Here is a 19020-nt window from a genome sequence, read left to right as displayed (position 1 = left end):
GATGGGGCCTAACTGTGCTCATCAAGGTCGTCAGAACACCGACGCTGGCAGAGACTGTCTTATTACTGCTGGATCGAAGTGCTGCTTTTGACACAGTGGACCATGTGATCCTGTTAGAGGTTAGAGGACTGGATAGGCATCTCTGGTACTACCCTTAAATGGTTTAAGTCCTATCTTGAAGACAGAAAGTATTTCATTGAAGTTGGTAATTGTCTCAGACCAAATGGCATTGACATATGGGGTCCCCCAGGGGTCCGCTTTTGTTCAATTTTACATGTTTCCTTTAGGCCAATTAATACGCAGCAATAATCTGTCCTACCGTAACTATGCAGATGACACTCAGATTTACATTTCACTCACAGCTGGTGAATATGGACCAGTCGATTCACTGTGTCACTGTATTGAACAGATCACTGTGTGGATGCAAAACAACTCTCTCCAAATAAATAGTGACAAGACTGACAATAATCATCTTTGGGCCACAGAAACAAAGATAAAATGTCAGCAGTCACCTCGAGTCTCTTTCTCTAAAATTTAAAAATCAAGTTAGAAATCTAGGGGTAATCATGGACTCAGACATGAATTTTAACAGCCACATTAAATCAATCACATCGTCAGCATTTTATCATTTCAGAAACATTGCCAGAATCAAAGGTATCATGTCTAAACCAGACTTGGAAAGACTCATCCATGCATTTATCTCGAGCAGGTTAGATTACTGTAACGGCCTGTTCACGGGGCTCTCAAAAAGAGCTGTAAGGTAGCTACAGTACATTGAGAACGCTGCTGCTCGGCTCCTGACTAGAGCTAGGAACCACATTACTCCTGTTCTCAGATCTCTGCACTGGCTTCCTGTCTCTCAGAAAATAGACTTTAAAACAGCACTGTTCGTGTATAAGTCTCTTCATGGCTCAGCTCCACAGAACATTTCTGTCATATGAACCATCTCGAACTCTGAGAACATCAAGGACAGGCCTTCTGCTTGTACCCAGAGTCAGGACTAAACAAGGAGAAACAGCGTTTCAGTTCTATGCAGCTAAAACCTGGAATAGTCTTCCTGATGATGTTAGACAAGCGTCATCTCTGGCAATGTTTAAGTCCAAGCTAAAAACCTAAAAACCTTTCTTTTTAGCGTGGCTTATGTATTTGTACTTGTGACAGGTGGAATAATGTGCACTACATACTTTAAGTTAGATCTGTTAGAAGGGTACCACCTAGCGATCTCACAGTTGGTGCATTCTGGGAATATGGATAATTTCATGTTGGATGATACCTTTTGTTTATAGTCTTGTGTTTCTAATGTTACTGTCAGTCTCAGCAGCTGAAGCACAGTATTTTTATGTTATGTTTCATGCCCGTCTCATTTTAACTCTGGGTGTTTTAAGAGAAGATGTAGTTACACAATGAGTCCAGCAGAGGGAGCTCCAAACTCCGGAGCTAAGCTGAAGGGCACGTCGTTTTTCTTCTTACACATGTGAGCTGAGGAAAGTTGTGTCCGTGCATCTTTCATACTAATATCTCCCTTCTCAGGTGTGGTTTCTTTATGACTGTTCATGGTGCTGTTTGTGGATTTCTGTTTGTCTATATTGTGTTTTCACATAATTACTGGAATTCACAGGTTGAAACATTGTCAGTGTTGGTGTTTATGGACAAAAGGGACATGTCTTACTGTTGGATGTACATCTCTCATTGTGATATTACAGTACAACTTTCTGATATGTCTTGCACTTAAGCATAGTGGTATTTGTTATGCTATTGGTTCTTATTGTATGAGATTGTTGGTGAAGCACTCATTACACACGTGAGATGAGGAAAGTTGTCTGTGCATCTCTCATACTAATATCTCTCTTCTCAGGGTTTTTACAGTATACAGTAGTTTTAAAGTATTGGTAATAACAGTCTGTCAGACTTGAGACACAAGGAGTTATAGTCAGCCTGATACATTTTGAATGTCTTCTGTGACACATTCAAACACATGTTCCAGCCCCAGGTGCTCACTATGATGGTAGGTCTGGAAGCTTTTCAGGTGTCTTGTGACCTGGTTAGAAAAAGATGACAGTTTAATGACAGTATCACCCAGAGAATAACATTTGTGACTGTAACAATAGTTTAACAGTGTCTGTCTTGGCACAGAGGAAGAAACACTCTAATACAGTATAAACCACATTAACATGTTCTGACTTCAGCGTAAACGTGCTATTGACAATGAAAGCGCACAGTGTCAAGTATTCACATTACACACTTTTTATATGTATTTTTACTTCCTCTCCAAGGAGGAAGACAGGGACTGGGGTCTTCCTGCACCTCCTAAAGTCCACCACCGGTTCTCTGGTTTTCTTGATATTGAGCTTTAGACAGTTGTTACACCAATCAACGAAGCGTTTTATCAAGTGTCCATACTCCTCATTGTTATCATTATTGACTCATACAACCCATCCGACTCATTGAGGAGTCACCAGAAAACTTCTGGAGGTGACAGGTTCCTGAGTTGTAGCGAAAGTCTGAGGTGGAGGGTAAACAGGAATGGTGCCAGTACAGTTCCTTGGGTTGCACTGGTGCTGCTCAACACCACATCAGGTATGCAGCCATTTAAGCGAACAAACTATAGCTGCCCAGTGAGGTAGTCTGTCATCCACTCCACCATGTCTGCAGGAACTTCCATATCCTGCATCTTTGCACTTAGCAGGTGGGGCTGAATAGTGTTGAAAGCACTTGAAAAGTCAATGAACATGACTCTCACAGTGTTGCCCTGCCTCTCCAGATGGGAGTAACAGGGTGATCGGTGGAGCTGAATGACTATAGACCGGTGGCTTTGACATCCCATATCATGAAGACCTTGGAGCAGCTCCTTGTCTGTCGCATGAGGCTGCAGGTTGAAAGCTCCACTGCTTTCAACCCTATTCGGCCTCCCATATTGAGAGACAAGCTTCTATGTATAGGGGTGGCCCCCTCCCTGACGTCACGGAATATGGACTATTGGACATCCAGACCACAGTATGTCATGTTGGGGACATGTGTTTCTGGGACACAGGAATGCAGCACTGGGGCTTCGCAGGGGACTGTTCTTGTTCCTTTTCTGTTCACAGTCTACACATCGGACTTTAGGTATAACTCAAGAGTATTGCCACCTTCAGAAGTATTCTGATGATGCAGCTGTTGTGGCATGTGTGTACGGTGGTCAGGACAGGGAGCACAGGGACCTAGTGGAGGCCTTCACTGACTAGAGCAAAAATAAAACTTCTTCTCCTGAACACTACCAGGACTAAGGAGCTGGTGGTGGATTTTAGGAGCTCAAAAGCTCCATGCCAGTCAGTCTGCACTGATGGACAGGAGATAGACTGTGCAGATCTTCAAGTACCTGGGGGTGGTACTGACCAAAAAACTGGAGTGGTCTGCCAATGTGGATGCAGTGTAGAGAAAAGGACAGAGCCTCCTCTTCTTCTTGAGACGGCTAGGTTCGTACAATGTCTGCAATGACATGTTGTGCATGTTCTACCAGACTGTCATGGCAAGTACACTGTTCTATGCTGCTGTCTGTTGGGGGAGCGGCAACACGGACAGGAACTGTAGGCGCCTGGACAAACTGGTGCAAAAGGCCAGTTCTGTGCTAGGCAGGGGCCTGGACTCTCTCAGAACGGTGGTGGAGCAGCAGATGTGGAGGAAGCTGCTTGCTATATTGAACAATAATGAACACTCCCTCTACGATATCCTGACTAAACAGAGTAGCAGCTGCAGTGGGAGGCTCATCTCACTGCGCTGCAGAACTGAGAGGTTGAGGAGATCCTTTGTCCCCACAGCCATTAGACTTAGACTTTATAATAGTAATTGTTGCTATGTTATTTATGATATATGTTATTAATTGGTTGCCTTTATCTGTTTATTATATTTTATAGTGAAATTTCTATGTTAAAGTACATATAAGAACTGCTAGACAATCTAAATTTCCCCTATGGTGGATGAATAAAGTATTTCTTTTTCTTTTTCTTTTTCTTTCTAGGTGTGAGGTTAGAGTCACATGGTTAATAGTATAGTGAGGGCCTCAGAATGTTGACTTTGTATCCTGGCAACATGGATGACTTCATATGGAACATTAGCATTAGCACTTGGTTGAATGTAAACAAGTAGGGCAATGATATGACTGAACTCCCTGGGACCGTAATATGATCTGAGACCAAATGCCAAAAGCTCAGTGTCCTGACAATATATCCTTTCCTTGACAGTAATATGACCAGGGTTACACCATCTCTTGTTTGTAAATAAAACATCCTTCACCCTTTGACTTGCCTCAGCATCTCTGTCTACATGTACCAGGGTGAGGCTAGGCACATCCACACAGGAGTCTTCAGTGTTTTGATTCAAACAGGTCTCAATAAAACACGTAAGGCTACACTCATGACATGCTCTCTCGGTACAGAGGTACAGATAGATGAAACAAGTATTTCAACAAATGGCAGATTCTGTCATTTACTTTGAAGAACAATCTGTCCACAAATAACATCCCAGATAAACCACACAACACAGTGAACTGTCTTCATTGAAAGTATTTCTCTGGTAAAAATTAGTCCCAGGGGAAACTATTTCCACCAAGTACTATGAGGAAAAATAGAGGAGATTCCATTCATGTGTTCCCATAAATGAAAGTGGCAATTGTGACCAGTTCTGTGGATTATTGAAATACAGCAAACAAGTGGTAGTTTACAGGCCATATAATTTTATATTTGAATGTACTGGGGGTTGGATCCAATTGGATTGTGTTGTTAAATGCCTTTGACCATTACAATTCTCTCCTTAAGAATTTTTTTTTTTTCCATTTGAAGCTATTTTTAAAAGAAATTCAGTCGGATTCATGTTTATTTCTAATCTATTTAAATATAACATTTTTTAGTGTTTCCCTGCTCCACTGCAGTGCCTTTTTTCACAACAAAACTATTCAATTTATAGTCTCTCAGCATGTTTCCCCATGGCCCTTTTCAACCAATAAACCACTTCTCTTGTAATCATTGTTCATTGCTTTTGGTGTCAACACACAAAAATATACTATTGACTTGTGAATATAAAACTCATTTTTTTTAACTTACAGTTGAGCCTTGAAGGTACGCATCTCTAGCAATAACTATAAATTAAAAGCCAGTGTCTGGATGTCATATTTTCTACCCGACAATGTTAGTAAAACTGAATGTGATTTGATGATCAGAAATATTTGTGAGTGTTTGAAATGAGTGGAAAATTTTATGGTGCGTAATGAATTTGACTAAGTAAAATTAAGGTTTAATATACTTTAAGTGTCATGTTTGAGACATTCAGTTTTCAGAGAGTGGGTGGTTAACTACATGAGTACTGGTGGCTGAGGAGAAAGGCAAATCAAATATGTAGATTAGTGTGTTAAACTTGGTAGTATTGCTGGCCCACCATGTCACACACGACCTTCATTCTACTGCTGCTCTTCAGTCTGAGCCCCTGCATCGTTCAAGTGGAAGCATAATGCCTTTTAGCTTATTCTGTGGTCTTACATGCTAGTTGGACATACTAGTAACAAGTATATTCAATGCAGCATTTGTTATGTAAATCACAGAATGCAGTGGAGAAGTCAATTTACGCAGGTGTCAAAAGCTAAATAGCACTAAAGTGATTGTCAGCTTATCAAAGCAGTGGTTATCATACTTCAGACTTGTTTTAATCTTCTCTAGCTTCGTTTAGCCCATCTCACTGTGAACTCTATACACTGGCCAGACCAAAAAAAAGGCCAGAGATTCACAAAGTGCTGGAAGAGTACTGGAAATACTTTGCTATTTCTGAAATCTGCTCCATCTACTGCATCTTACTGGGTGACACTTATAATTGGCATCATGACCTGTGTGTCTGAGTCTCTAGTGCCAGTCAGAGGTATTGTGTTTCATCTCTGGGTAGTCTCTGGTGAAGATTAAAAATTGACTTGCGGTCAATTCACCAATTCACCAATTATTATTATTATTCACCAATAAATTAATTTTGCGCTTCATTTAATTTTGTTTTACACTTGGAAGGTTAAAAAAGTTTTAACTGCTCTGTGCTTGCAGTTGTTACTGTTATGAGTGTTATATTCTATGTAAATTATTAAACAGTTAAGTTGGCTCTACAGTGACTTTCTTCTGATTGGTTACATCCAGCTCACACTTGCTTTACTGGATTTGGAATTGGAGCCCTATTGTTTTCCTTCAGGTTTTTTAATCTTACCCTTACATTTGTTTTCATCGAACTTCAGCTAAAAATCAGCAGGAACCTTCTGCAAGTGAGGAATTTGCTACACTTGTTTTGGCAAATTAAAATATGTTCTTGCATTGCTGTTGCAATTTTTTGAATATTTAATGAATATTTGATTGATATTCTAGCTCAAAGGTATATTACATAGTGATCATTTTGCTTTTTATATCTCCCATTGCCATCTTCCCTTTCAATTCAATTGAATTCAATTTTATTTGTATAGCACCAAATCACAATACAATCATCTTAAGGCAATTTACAAAAGGGAACAGAAACTGAAACATATGGTGCACCTTGATTGAGTATATAGACATATTTAATTCCTTTTTAGGTATGCTCTTGGCCTCTCTGACACTCTTGCTCATCACTACTTAGGTTCTTAGCTGCATTGGGTGTATGTCTGGTTTCTTCATTACCTAGAGATGATCAGGATCTTTTTCAGCTGTATTTTGCTTTGACAACAGCAAAAACTGTGGGCTCAGCAGTAATTATGTCATTACAGGATGTAAAATGTCTGCTTCTTCTCTAATTCAGCTTTCCTTCCCTCTCTTCCAGTGCCATGAATCAGCCTGGACAACAGCTACTACCCACATAGAGGTCACTTCACCTCGCTTTCCATTTGCTTTGGTCCAGAGAATGCTGGGAATGTGTCGCGGGCGCAGGAAGTTCCTGGCCGCCTCCTTCGCCCTGCTCTTCATCCCCGCACTCACCTGGCTTTACCTGTCGGTCGGGGGCTTTCAAGGTTAGGACATGGGCATCTAATAATTGGGGTTGATGAAATGACACATTGGCAAATGTTCAACCATTTCAGTGAACACAGCAGCTGCGTGGGTGGCACTTAGGTCTGTTCTGTTAACTTACAGTATGCTGTTCTGTTCTATATGTGTTCAGTTAGTCAAATATCTTTTATTGTGTATTAGAAGGAAGCTAGAACTTTTATTTTGATAGCACCGGATGTGGCCAGTGTGGGAGGGAAAAAAGTTAATCAGTTGTTGTTCTGCCTGCATGAATGGCAAAAGCGGGAGTTACAGATCAGAAATAAAAGTTTGTGTTCTTACTGAGTAACATTGGTAGCAGAGGATGGTTAGCAACTACAGAGTGCCTCCAAGCTTTGATGGAGGAAAAGTTGGAAGAATGAAGTCGCCGTTTGGACCAGAGTCACGGAGCTTGACAAAGACAAGCAAGCGCTTGCAGTCGTTTTGGCGCTGTCCGGGAGAGCGAGAGAAACGGGGATGGAAATACCGGTAGATGACCTGAATAAAGACACCGGTATGAACACATTGCTATCGAAACTTGATAATTTGTTTCTTAAAGAAGTAAAAGACCGAGCATATGATGTTTATTCAAGCTTCGACAGGGTTACGAGAGATAGCAGTATGTCTATGGCGGACTACATTATAGTTTTTGAACAACGTTACTCTCGGATGCGCAAGTACAAAATGGAACTTCCTGATGCTGTTTTGGCTTTTAAACTGTTGGATACTGCATGTCTGGATACGAAAGAACGACAGTTAGCTCTCACAGCATGCACGGATCTTACTTTTGCATCTATGAAGTTGGCGCTGAAGAGGATATTTGGAGGAAATCCGGCCGCTGTATCCGGAATGGGAATTAATCAAGAAAGTGTATGTATCACAGAACAGAGACGACAGAGAGGCAAGTCATGGCCACAAAAGGATCAACAGAGAACGCTGGCGCCTGGCACAAACCCACTGGACACATATGGCCGGAGATCAAAGTGTGCCGTGTGCCAGTCCACATTTCACTGGGCCAAGGACTGTCCACACAAAAGTGAGCAAGTCAAGTTGACTGAAGTAATTGCTAATGATCAAGTAGAGGAGTGTAATATCACTGTACACAGAAGAGTCACTCACTGCAGCAGAAATCCTTTTGAGCGAGTGTTTTGATTCAGCTATTATCGACACTGCATGCACACGGACTGTGTGTGGACAACAGTGGCTGGATAGCTACATCACTGAGCTAAGTGAGAGAGAGTTAAATGAGGTAAAGAAAACTGAAGCCTCATTGAAAAGAGCAGGGACAGTACTGGACATGGAAAATGACAGAGCAGTGATGTTCAACAAACCGATAAAACTTGACTTTACAAGCTCTGGTCATTACTGTGTGAACATTATGAACAACAAGAACAAGAGCATTCAGTGTGATGAACAGGTGTTGACAACTGCAGAAAATGTCACTTCATCAGATAAAAAGGAGAGCTCTGAGGACGAAATCCTCACAGAGCAAATGAACCTAGCAACAAAACGAAGAATCTTGCTGAAACTGCACAAACAGTTTGGACATGCTTCTGCTGACAAGTTACAGTGGCTGTTAAAGAGCTCAGGAAACAACAATACAGACTACCACAACATCTTGCAAAAGATTGTAAGTAATTGTGAAGTGTGTCAAAGATAGCAGGCTTAGGTGCAGTCTTACTCTGTCGGCTTACCACTAGCATCTCAACACAATGAGACTGTGGCTGAAGATCTGCATGAGCTTGTACCGGGTGTGTGGTATCTCCACATTATTGATCAGTTCACGTGGTTTAGTGCAGGTAGCATTCTGACCACAAAAGTCTTCCGAAATAGTGAAACACTTTGTCCATGACTGGATAAGTGTGCACGGCCCACCCCAGAAGCTGTTTAGTGACAACGGAGGAGAGTTTAATGATGAAATGAGAGATATGGCAGAGAACTTCAACATAGAGGTTAAGACAACAGCTGCCTATAGCCCATGGAGTAATGGACTTCTGGAGCGACACAATCAAACGCTTACTGAGATCATAATTAAAGTGAAGGCAAGTAATGGCTGTGACTGGAGCACTGCTATGGACTGGGCTCTCATGGCAAAGAATACAATGCAAAATGTCCATGGCTACAGTCCTCATCAGTTAGTTTGTGGACAAAATCCCAACCTGCCCTCTGCGCTCACTGATAAACTCCCAGCTTTAGAGGGTACAACAAAAAGCGAATGGGTAGCAAAACACATCTCTGCTTTACATGCATCAAGAAAGGCTTTTACAGAAGCAGAGTGTTCAGAAAGAATACGTAGAGCACTGAGGAAACAAACACGTCATACAGATGAGAAATATGAAGCTGGAGACAAAGTATACTATAAACGAGTGGACTGCCCTGAGTGGAAAGGGCTGGGAGTGGTCATCGGTCAGGATGGTGCTGTGGTCTTTATCAGAAATGGAGGAACCTGCATTCGGGTACATCATCTCAGACTAAGAAAAGTGAATGCAGCAAACATGGAACAACATGTCACAGAGGATGATGCTGAAAATGACGCAGACTCTGAACAAGGGCAAGGAATTGCCGATAGTAACGCGGAGAACACAGAACACATTGGGTCTCAAGTGCAACAAAGGTTCATGCAAACAGAACCTGCAGAAGATCTCACAAGTGACACAAAGCAAAGGACAGATTTCAGTCTGAAGGCAGGGCAAATTGTGAAATACAAAGACAATGGTATTTTACACACCGCTGAAGTTCTAGGGCGTGCAGGAAAAGCTACAGGTAAATACAAAGACTGGTACAACTTAAAGTATATGGAACCTACTGATGTTGCAGAGACTACTGAGTCAGTGGATATGTCAAGAGTAGAGAATCTTCAGGTAGGAATTCATACCACAGAGGCCACTGATCCAAATGTATGTGAGGACATATTTGCAATTGAAGATTTATCATTCGACTCCGCAAAGTGCAAGGAGATAAACTGGCGTGATAACAATGTGTATGAGGAAATTAGAGATGAGGGACAGAAGTGCATTTCCACCAGGTGAGTGTGTACCCTCAAAGAGTCGCCCATTGGGCCAGTACCCAAAGCACGACTTGTGGCCTGGGGATTTGAGGAGTTGGAAGTGTCAGAGCTACAAAAGGACTCTCCAACATGTGCCACTGAGTCTCTTCGGATGCTTGTGGCAGTGATCTGTCAAAAACAGTGGACACTTAATTCTATGGACATAAAGTCAGCATTTCTACAGGGAATGCAGATATCACGTGACGTTTATATCAGACCACCACCTGAAGCTTACAGCAAAAAGACATTATGGAAACTCAACAAGTGTGTGTATGGTCTGGCAGATGCCTCCCTTTACTGGTACAACAGAGTAAAAGAAATAATACTCACAGCAGGAGGAAAAGTTTCTCAAGTTGATCCAGCTGTTTTCTATTGGCTAGATCAGGACTGTACTGTCACTGGGATTCTGGCCTGCCATGTGGATGACTTCATATGGGGAGGCACTCAAAGTTTTTCTCTACAGTGATACCTCAGCTCAAATCTGCATTCCACTTGGGACGTGAGGAGCATGGGAACTTCTGCTATGTGGGGATGGACTTTGAGACTGTTAAGAAAGGAGTGCAAATACACCAGGACAACTACATTCAACATTTGCAGCCCATACATATGGATCATTCACGAGCAGTGGAACAAGACTCACCTCTCAGTGAGAAAGAAAAGGATCGACTCCGATCCAAGATTGGCCAGATTCTTTGGGTTGCAAGACAGAGCAGACCAGATGTAATGTTTGATGCCAGCAACTTGGCGTCAGGACTAAAAAAGGCTACTGTACAGTCTATTCATGAAGCAAACAGAATTGTGTGTAAATTAAAGTCCAAGAAGGTAGTTTTGAACTTTCAACATTTGCGCAGTGATAATACCCTAAGGATGGTCGTGTTCAGTGATGTTTCATTTGGAAATCTCTCAGATGGAGGTACGCAGGGAGAACATCTCATTATCCTAATGGGGGGGAAAAGGATGCACCGGGGGTGGATGAGGTCCATCCCGAGTACCTCAAGTCTTTGGATGCTGTTGGGCTGTCATGGCTGACACGCCTGTGCAACATCGCGTGGCGTTCGGGGACAGTACCCCTGGATTGCCAGACCGGGCTGGTGGTTCCTCTTTTTAAGAAGGGGGACCAGAGGGTGTGTTCCAACTACAGAGGGATCACACTCCTCAGCCTCCCGGGGAAGGTCTATGCCAGGGTGCTGGAGAGGAGGATCCGGCCGGTGGTCGAACCTCGGATCCAGGAGGAACAATGCGGTTTCCATCCTGGGCGTGGAATACTGGACCAGCTCTACACACTCTCGAGGGTGCTCGAGGGTTCATGGGAGTTTGCCCAACCAGTCCACATGCGTTTTGTGGACTTGGAGAAGGCATTCGACTGGGTCCCTCGTGACATCCTGTGGGAGGTGCCCGGGGCCCTTTGCTGAGGGCTATCCGGTCTCTGTACAAACGGAGCAGGAGCTTGGTTCGCATTGCCGGTAGTAAGTCAGACCTGTTCCCAGTGCACATTGGACTCCGGCAGGGCCGCCCTTTGTCACCGGTTCTGTTCATTACTTTTATGGACAGAATTTCTAGGTGCAGCCGGGGGCTGGAGGGAGCCCAGTTCGGGGACCACAGGATGTCATCTCTGCTTTTTGCAGATGATGTTGTCCTGTTGGCTCCATCGAGCCAGGATCTCCAGCGTGCGCTGGGGCGGTTTGCAACCGAGTGTGAGTCCATGGTACTCAACCGGAAAAAGGTGGCTTACCATCTCCAGGCCAGGGGAGAGATCCTGCCTCAAGTGGAGGAGTTTAAATATCTCGGGGTCTTGTTCAGGAGTGAGGGAAGGACGGAACGCAAGATTGACAGACGGATCGGGGCATCGGCAGCAGTAATGCGGTCGGTGTACCGGTCTGTTGTGGTGAAGAAGGAGCTAAGCCGGAAGGCGAAGCTCTCGATTTTCCGGTCAATCTACGTTCCTACTCTCACCTATGGTCATGAGCTCTGCGTCATGACCGAAAGAACAAGATCGCGGATACAAGCAGCTGAAATGAGCTTCCTCCGCAGGGTGGCCGGGCGCTCCCTTAGAAATAGGGTGAGGTGCTCGGTCACCCGGGAGGAGCTCGGAGTAGAGCCGCTGCTCCTCCACATCGAGAGGAGTCAGTTGAGGTGGCTCGGGCATCTGTTTCGGATGCCTCCTGGGCGCCTTCCTGGGGAGGTGTTTCGGGCATGTCCCACTGGGAGGAGGCCCTGGGGAAGACCCAGGACACGCTGGAGGGACTATGTCTCCCGGCTGGCCTGGGAACACCTGGACACTTCCCCCCGGAAGAGCTGGTGGAAGTGTCCAGGGAGAAGGAAGTCTGGGTATCCCTGATTCGGCTACTGCCCCCGCGACCCGGCCCCGGATAAGCGGAAGAGGATGGATGGATGGATGGGAAAGAGGAAAGTTCTCACCACTTGCTTGGCAGTCCAAGAGAGTCAAGAGGATTGTTCGCAGAACTCTAGCAGGTGAAACATTGGCTATGTCAGATGGGATTGACAATGCCATCTTTCTGTCTACACTTTTCTCAGAACTGACTTTTGGTAATATTGAACATCCCACAACAATAACCTGTGTCACAGACAATCATTCACTGGTAGACGCATTGCAGTCCTCAAAGTCAGTCACTGAAAAAAGACGTCTGGAGATAAGCAGCATCAAGGAACTTATTCAAACCCGAAAGGTTGAGCAAGTCCTTTGGTACAGCACAAAAGAACAACTTGCAGACTGCCTCACAAAGAAGGGGGCTTCGGCTCTCCAGCTACTTAAGGCACTCAGTGATGGGCAATGGGAACTTGGTTAGACATACAAACAGACACATATGGTCATTTTTGAGTGATGTGTTATGATTTATGTTGTCATTGTTATGATGCATTTGTTTGTGTATAAAATATAAGGTATATAACGGCTCCAGTTGAGCACTAGGAGTAAAATGCTTTAATGGTTTTTTTTTTTTTTTTAGAAGGAAGCTAGAACTTTTATTTTGGTAGCACCGGATGTGGCCAGTGTGGGTGGGAAAAAAGTTAATCAGTTGTTGTTCTGCCTGCGTGAATGGCGAAAGCGGGATTTACGGATCAGAAATAAAAGTTTGTGTTCTTACTGAGTAACATGTTCTGTTTCATTCGTGCACTAGCTGTAAATAGCTGTTGTAAATAGCTGCAGTGTGTATTGCTGGACTCTAGCATGTGGATGTTGTTCACCATCCAAGTGCTGAACTGTGCCCCTGTGGTTCACGTCTCTCTTAAATCATACTAATGGAATTACGCATTCTGCAATTAAACAGAACAGCATTGTTTTATGTTTTACTGGGCTACAATAATATGTGAGCAGCATGTTTTATACATGATTGTGTTTTTGAGAAAACAGTGTTTATGCATGGTTAATGGAAAACCAAAATTTTTAAGTCACTGAAATAAGACCATAAAACACAAACAGAACATTGGTTCACAAAACTTTTGAGAAATGCATCTTGTAGGCTAGAGTTGTTTACTTCAAAATGATGTGAAAGTCATCTTTTTCACTCAGTCACAGAAAACAATACACTCATTTAAATTTTCTAAGACACTTTTTGTTTAGAAAGGGCATATGCAGGAAGGTGTGTCTAAGCATGAATAGTCGTGATTTACCTGAGAAGACAAAAGACGCACGCAACGACGCACCACATAATGAACCTTTCAGTCAATGTGGCTGAGAGGGGATTACTGCAACACAATACAATACAATGTGGATGCAAACGTTCGTCATTTGAGTCGTGTTTTTCCTCTAAGGACAAAGTAAACTCTTCGTCTCTGCCTGGAACATACAAAGTGCTTCTTCACCCGCGTAGTGTGCCATCATCCACAGAAAAAGTGAGTAAATTCTACGATGAAGTTTGACGTTTTATGTCATTTCTCGGGGGCGTGTACGTATTTACCTGGCACTCACCTCAGATTATTTACATGTGAACAGTGCGCTCAGTGCAAGGCGGGATCAAATTAGCTGTAATGAGGTGAGACAGGACAGAACATACTTCTCCTTACGTTCATATGGATTAAATAAAAACTGTTATGTTTTCGACTTGATGCAGGTAAGACCAATATAATATTTGAATCTGTAAAGGGTCTAGTTTTATTTGTATATAGTCATAATAACAACAAAATGCTGTGCCTTTGTAAAATAAAGAAAGCAGACAGAGTGCTCTCACTGTCTTCTCTGTCTCTGTCATCTCTCTTCACAGACACGTAAATAAAACAACCTGAATCTCAGTGAATAATTGCCTCAAAGGTGAGAAATATATGTATAGAAAGCTTGAAATATCTTCTTTTAAAGGAAACAATTCAAGTCAAAAATAAATAATTTCTTTTTATGTAATCCGTATGAAAGTAAGGAGCGGTATGGTTTCTCCTGTCTCATTTTATTATAGCTAATCTGATCCTGCCTTGCAGTGAGCGCACTGTTCATATGGAAATGATCTGAGGTGAGCCAGGTCGTTCTGTGCACGCCCCCGAGAAATGACATAAAATGTCAAGCTTCATCATAGAGTTTACTTACTTTTTCTGTGTTTGAATGATAGCCTGCTACATGAGTGAAGAAGCACATCATCATTTTGAAGCAAAAACTCTAGGCTACAACATACAGTTCTCAAAAGTCTTGTGAACCAATGTTCTGTATGTGTTTTATGGCCTTATTTCAGTGACTCAAAAAGTAGTTTTTCACTAACCATGCATAAATGCTGTTTTCTCAAAAACACAATCATGTATAAACTTGCTGCTCACATATTATTATAGCCCAGTTTGTGCTGATTACAGTGTTATCAGACTATAGCCATTAATATGTTTAAAAGCAACTGAAAAAAGCACAAATGTCAGGGCATGTCAAAACTTGTCCAGGGCCCCAAAACACCCTTAGACCCCAGAAGGTTAAAATAGTTTCTTTTAGCTTTGGCTTTTCACTCAAATTGTAATATGGTGTCATCTTTAGACAGTGGACAGTGGTCAGTCTCAACAACCAGAATCTCAGCGAATACTTGCCTCATAAAAATAAGAAATATATACCTAGAAAGCTTGAAATGTTTTCCTTTAAATTAAACAATTCAAGCTGAAAACAAATAAACTCTTTTTATTTAATCTGTATGAAAGTAAGCAGCAGTACTGTTTCTCCTGTCTCACCTCATTATAGCTAATGTAATCCTACCTTGCACTGAGCGCACTTTTCATATGGAAATAATCCGAGGTGAGCCACGCAGTTCTGTACACGCCCCCGAGAAATGGCATAAAACATAAAGCTTCATTATAGAATTTACTTACTTCTGTGCGTTTGGATGATGGCAAGCAACGCGGGTAAAGAAGTGCTTCGTATGTCCCAAACAGCAACAAAGAGTTTACTTTGTCCTCAGAGGAAAAATACGACTCAGATGACAAACATTTGCATCTGCATTGTATTGCACTAATTCCCTCTCAGCCACATTCCTGACTGAAAGGATCATTATGCGGGTCTTTGTCTTCTCAGGTAAATCACATGACTATTCATGCTCAGACACACCTTCCTGCATATTTCTTTTCTAAACAAAAACTCTCTTAGAAAATTTAAATCAGTGTATTGTTTTCTGTGAATGAGTGAACAAGATGACTTTCACATCATTTTGAAGTAAACACTTTAGGCTACAAGATGCAGGTCTCCAAAGTCTTGTGAACAAATATGCAGATCAAATCGAATCAAATCAAATCTCTTTATTGTCACACATAATGTACACAAGTGTACTGATGGTGAAATTCTTAAGTACAAGACTCTGTGCCATGGCAGTACAAGCAGCAAGATGTGAAAAATTAACAATGTACCAAAATAACAATATACACATTTTACACAATATACACATTTGCACAATACATAATAGACAATTTGTACACGATATGTACACAATATACAATATACACATTTTCATATTTACACATAATGCTCAGTATACTCGAGAGACTTAAAAATGTATTGTATGTATAGATTTGTACTTGACTTGCGGTGATGCATACTGTGTGTAGTTCATTGCAGTTAGTGCAGAGCTGAAAGTATTCTGAGCTATGCAGTGCAAGACATGCTACAGTGCTGTCAGAGTCAGTGTGGCTGGTATGTAGATGGGATCCAGTGTGGGGGGTGGGGGTAATGAGCATAGTCTACTATCGAGGTCAGCAGTATGCTGGCCTGTGAGAAGAAGCTGTCTTGCATTCTGCTGGTACGCATCCTCATGCTGCTGTACCGTCTGCCTGATGGTAGCAGCGTGAATAGTTCATGACTCGTGTGGCAGGAGTCTTTGATGATCTTCCGTGCTTTCCTCACACATCACTGAGTGTAAATGTCCTGGAGGGAGGGAAGCTCACCTCCGATGATGTGCTGGACCATCTTAACTATTCTCTGCAGGGATTTCCGATTGAGAGCAGTGCAATTCCCGTACCAGGTGGTGATGCAGCTAGTCAGGATACTCTCCACAGTGCAACTGTAGAACTGTTTGTGGACTTTTGAGCTGAGACCAAATTTCTTCAGTCGCCTGAGGAAGAAAAGACCCTGCTGGGCCTTCCTTACTATTGACTGTGTGTGAGCAGTCCAGGTGAGGTCCTCGTTGATGTGAATACAACTTGAAGCTATTGACCCGCTCCACTGGAGTCCCGTCAATGGTAATGGGGGGTGCTCACTGGTCCGCCTCGTGAGATCCACCACCAGCTCCTTGGTCTTGCTGATGTTCAGAGAGAGGTTGTTGTTGTGGCAGGGTTAGTCAGGGTGCGCATCTCTTCTCTGTAGACTGATTCATCATCGCCGGTGATCAGACCTACAACCGTTGTCATCCGCAAATTTGATGAGGACATTGGAGCTGTGTGTGGCTACACAGTCATGCGTGTACAGGGAGTACAGGAGAGGACTGAGAACACAGCCCTGTGGGGCTCCAGTGTTAAGGGTTGGTGAGGAGGAGATGTTGCTCCCAACCTGCTGTCTGCCTGTCAGGAAATCCAGGATCCAGGTGCACAGAGAATTGTTCAGACCTAGAGCCCGGAGTTTCATTACAAGCTTAGAGTGGCACTATGGTATTAAATGCTGAGCTATAGTCAACAAGCATTCTCACATATGTGTTCCTCTTGTCAAGATGTGAAAGAGCAGTGTGCACTGCTTGTGGTTTATGGTCTTATTTCAGTGACTTGAAAATTTAAGTTTTTCACTAACCATGCATAAACGCTGTTCTCTCAAAAACAATCATGTATGAACATGCTGCTCACATATTATTGTAGCCCAGTTTGTGCTGATTGCAGTGTTATTATTAGACTTTAGCCATTAATATGTTTAAAAGTAACTGAAAAAGCACAAATGTCAGGGCATGTCAAAACTTGTTCAGGGTCCCAAAACACCCTTAGACCCCAGAGGGTTAATCTTGTGTTTCCAGTAAACGAACAGTAGTCCAGGGCATCTATTAAAGTTTTCCTGTGCACAGAAGTGGAAATTAATGTTCTTGTGTCATCAAATTATGCCCAAGAGGTTTGTATTGTTACTGGAGCCACTTTTCCTTTCTTTATGCCTAATGGGGGAAAATTCACATAGAAAAGGAAGCTTTGGTGCTCAGAGGTAACCTTTATAACCCATGTCAAAAAACATAGAGTTAGAGGAAGGCTGTCTGTGGATGATCATGGTTGTTGGCTTGAAAGTATTTTATTGGTTGTAAAAAAAATTGTAGAGGAAGAGACAGCTAAGCTGTATTTTATAAAAAGCAACACATAGATATGATTTATTTAAGCGTATTGCCACATGAAAGTATATTGTATTTTGCTGTAGACATGACTTTCTTTTGCATTGACCTTTTTCTATTTCATTTACTTTTTAATTCCATCAGACCTTACAGTTGTCTTACAATCAATCACCATCTTATTATTGCTGCATTGCCTCCTGCAGATCCCTGTGATCTTAAATAAGTATAAGCAGGTATAGATAATGGATAGATGGATTTTTAAAGTTTCTTGGCCTTTATAAAGAAATTTTACATGTGTTTGAATTTCAATTTTTAAATAAAGCTGCCTTGCTTTGCCTTTCCCATTTGTAGAAACTTACCAAGCATGCTCACGTGTGTATGCTTGCAACTACTATTTGGGGAAATGGGTCACATAGCATAACAGTAAAACCTGATACAGTAGTAGTCGTTCAAAGTGTACTTTTGAACAGTCATGGTAATAATTTTCACCACAACTGTTCATCATTTTGCAATGGCACAGCATGTGTTACACTGTAATGTCTGGCGCTCAGCTTATACTAACATATACAGCACATACTGTAGTCTGTTATAATAAATGTGTACTTAGAAACTAAAGTAAAGATTAAGCCCCATGGTCTGGGTTTGCTGTAAACTGTAATTATTGTGTGTAGGTCTTATTTTATTTTTGGAATTTTAGACTTCATGAGGACGATCAGCCAACCCTCTTTCCTAAAACATCCCCATACAACTAAACTGCAAACAAAGATACAAACACATTTGATTGATTATATTCCAATATAACATACTTTGAATTAATGATGTTCTACGTTTTCCTACAGCGAGAATAAAGCTTAGATATTATGGGAAAGGTTAGCAGAAGTGAACAGTGTTACACTTTAAAACAGGAGATGTGAGTTTGCTCCCACATGACGCTGCACTTTGAAATGGGAACTACTTTTAATTTTCGCTGTGAGACTCTGTACATAAAACCTTAAGTTTTTTAAGTAAATAGCATTTAAGCTATAGTCAGAAAACTGTTGTGCTGGAGGATTGGTGATGGTGTTCTAGTCCATGATGGTTCTGTAGTGTTGCGAAACTTTTCCAGGACTGTGCAGAATCCAACATGGCTGCACGCAGCTAAATAATCACTCCACATAAGTCAGACAGATTTAGGCAATTACAAAGAAAACAGTATTAGATACGTAGGATTATTAGATCCAATAATAACATTGACATTAACATTACCACTCTGGAGCAGCTTGAGGAGTATTGA

General features: G+C 42.2%; 1 protein-coding gene across 1 annotated transcript in view; it reads left to right on the top strand.

Moving 5' to 3' along the window:
• large1 (LARGE xylosyl- and glucuronyltransferase 1) overlaps positions 1-19020 on the top strand; it is a 107302-nt gene that overhangs the window by 22894 nt on the left and 65388 nt on the right. Inside the window, exon 3 of the mRNA XM_026326798.1 lies at positions 6796-6982. Within this exon, the coding sequence (XP_026182583.1) occupies positions 6796-6982 (187 nt within the window). The remainder of the gene's footprint in view (positions 1-6795; positions 6983-19020) is intronic.

This window comes from Mastacembelus armatus, chromosome 23 (assembly GCF_900324485.2).
Source record: "Mastacembelus armatus chromosome 23, fMasArm1.2, whole genome shotgun sequence".
NCBI classification, from domain to species: Eukaryota; Metazoa; Chordata; class Actinopteri; order Synbranchiformes; family Mastacembelidae; genus Mastacembelus; species Mastacembelus armatus.
The sequence above is the reverse complement of the archived record's forward strand: the minus strand, read 5'-3'. Positions and strand labels throughout refer to the sequence as shown.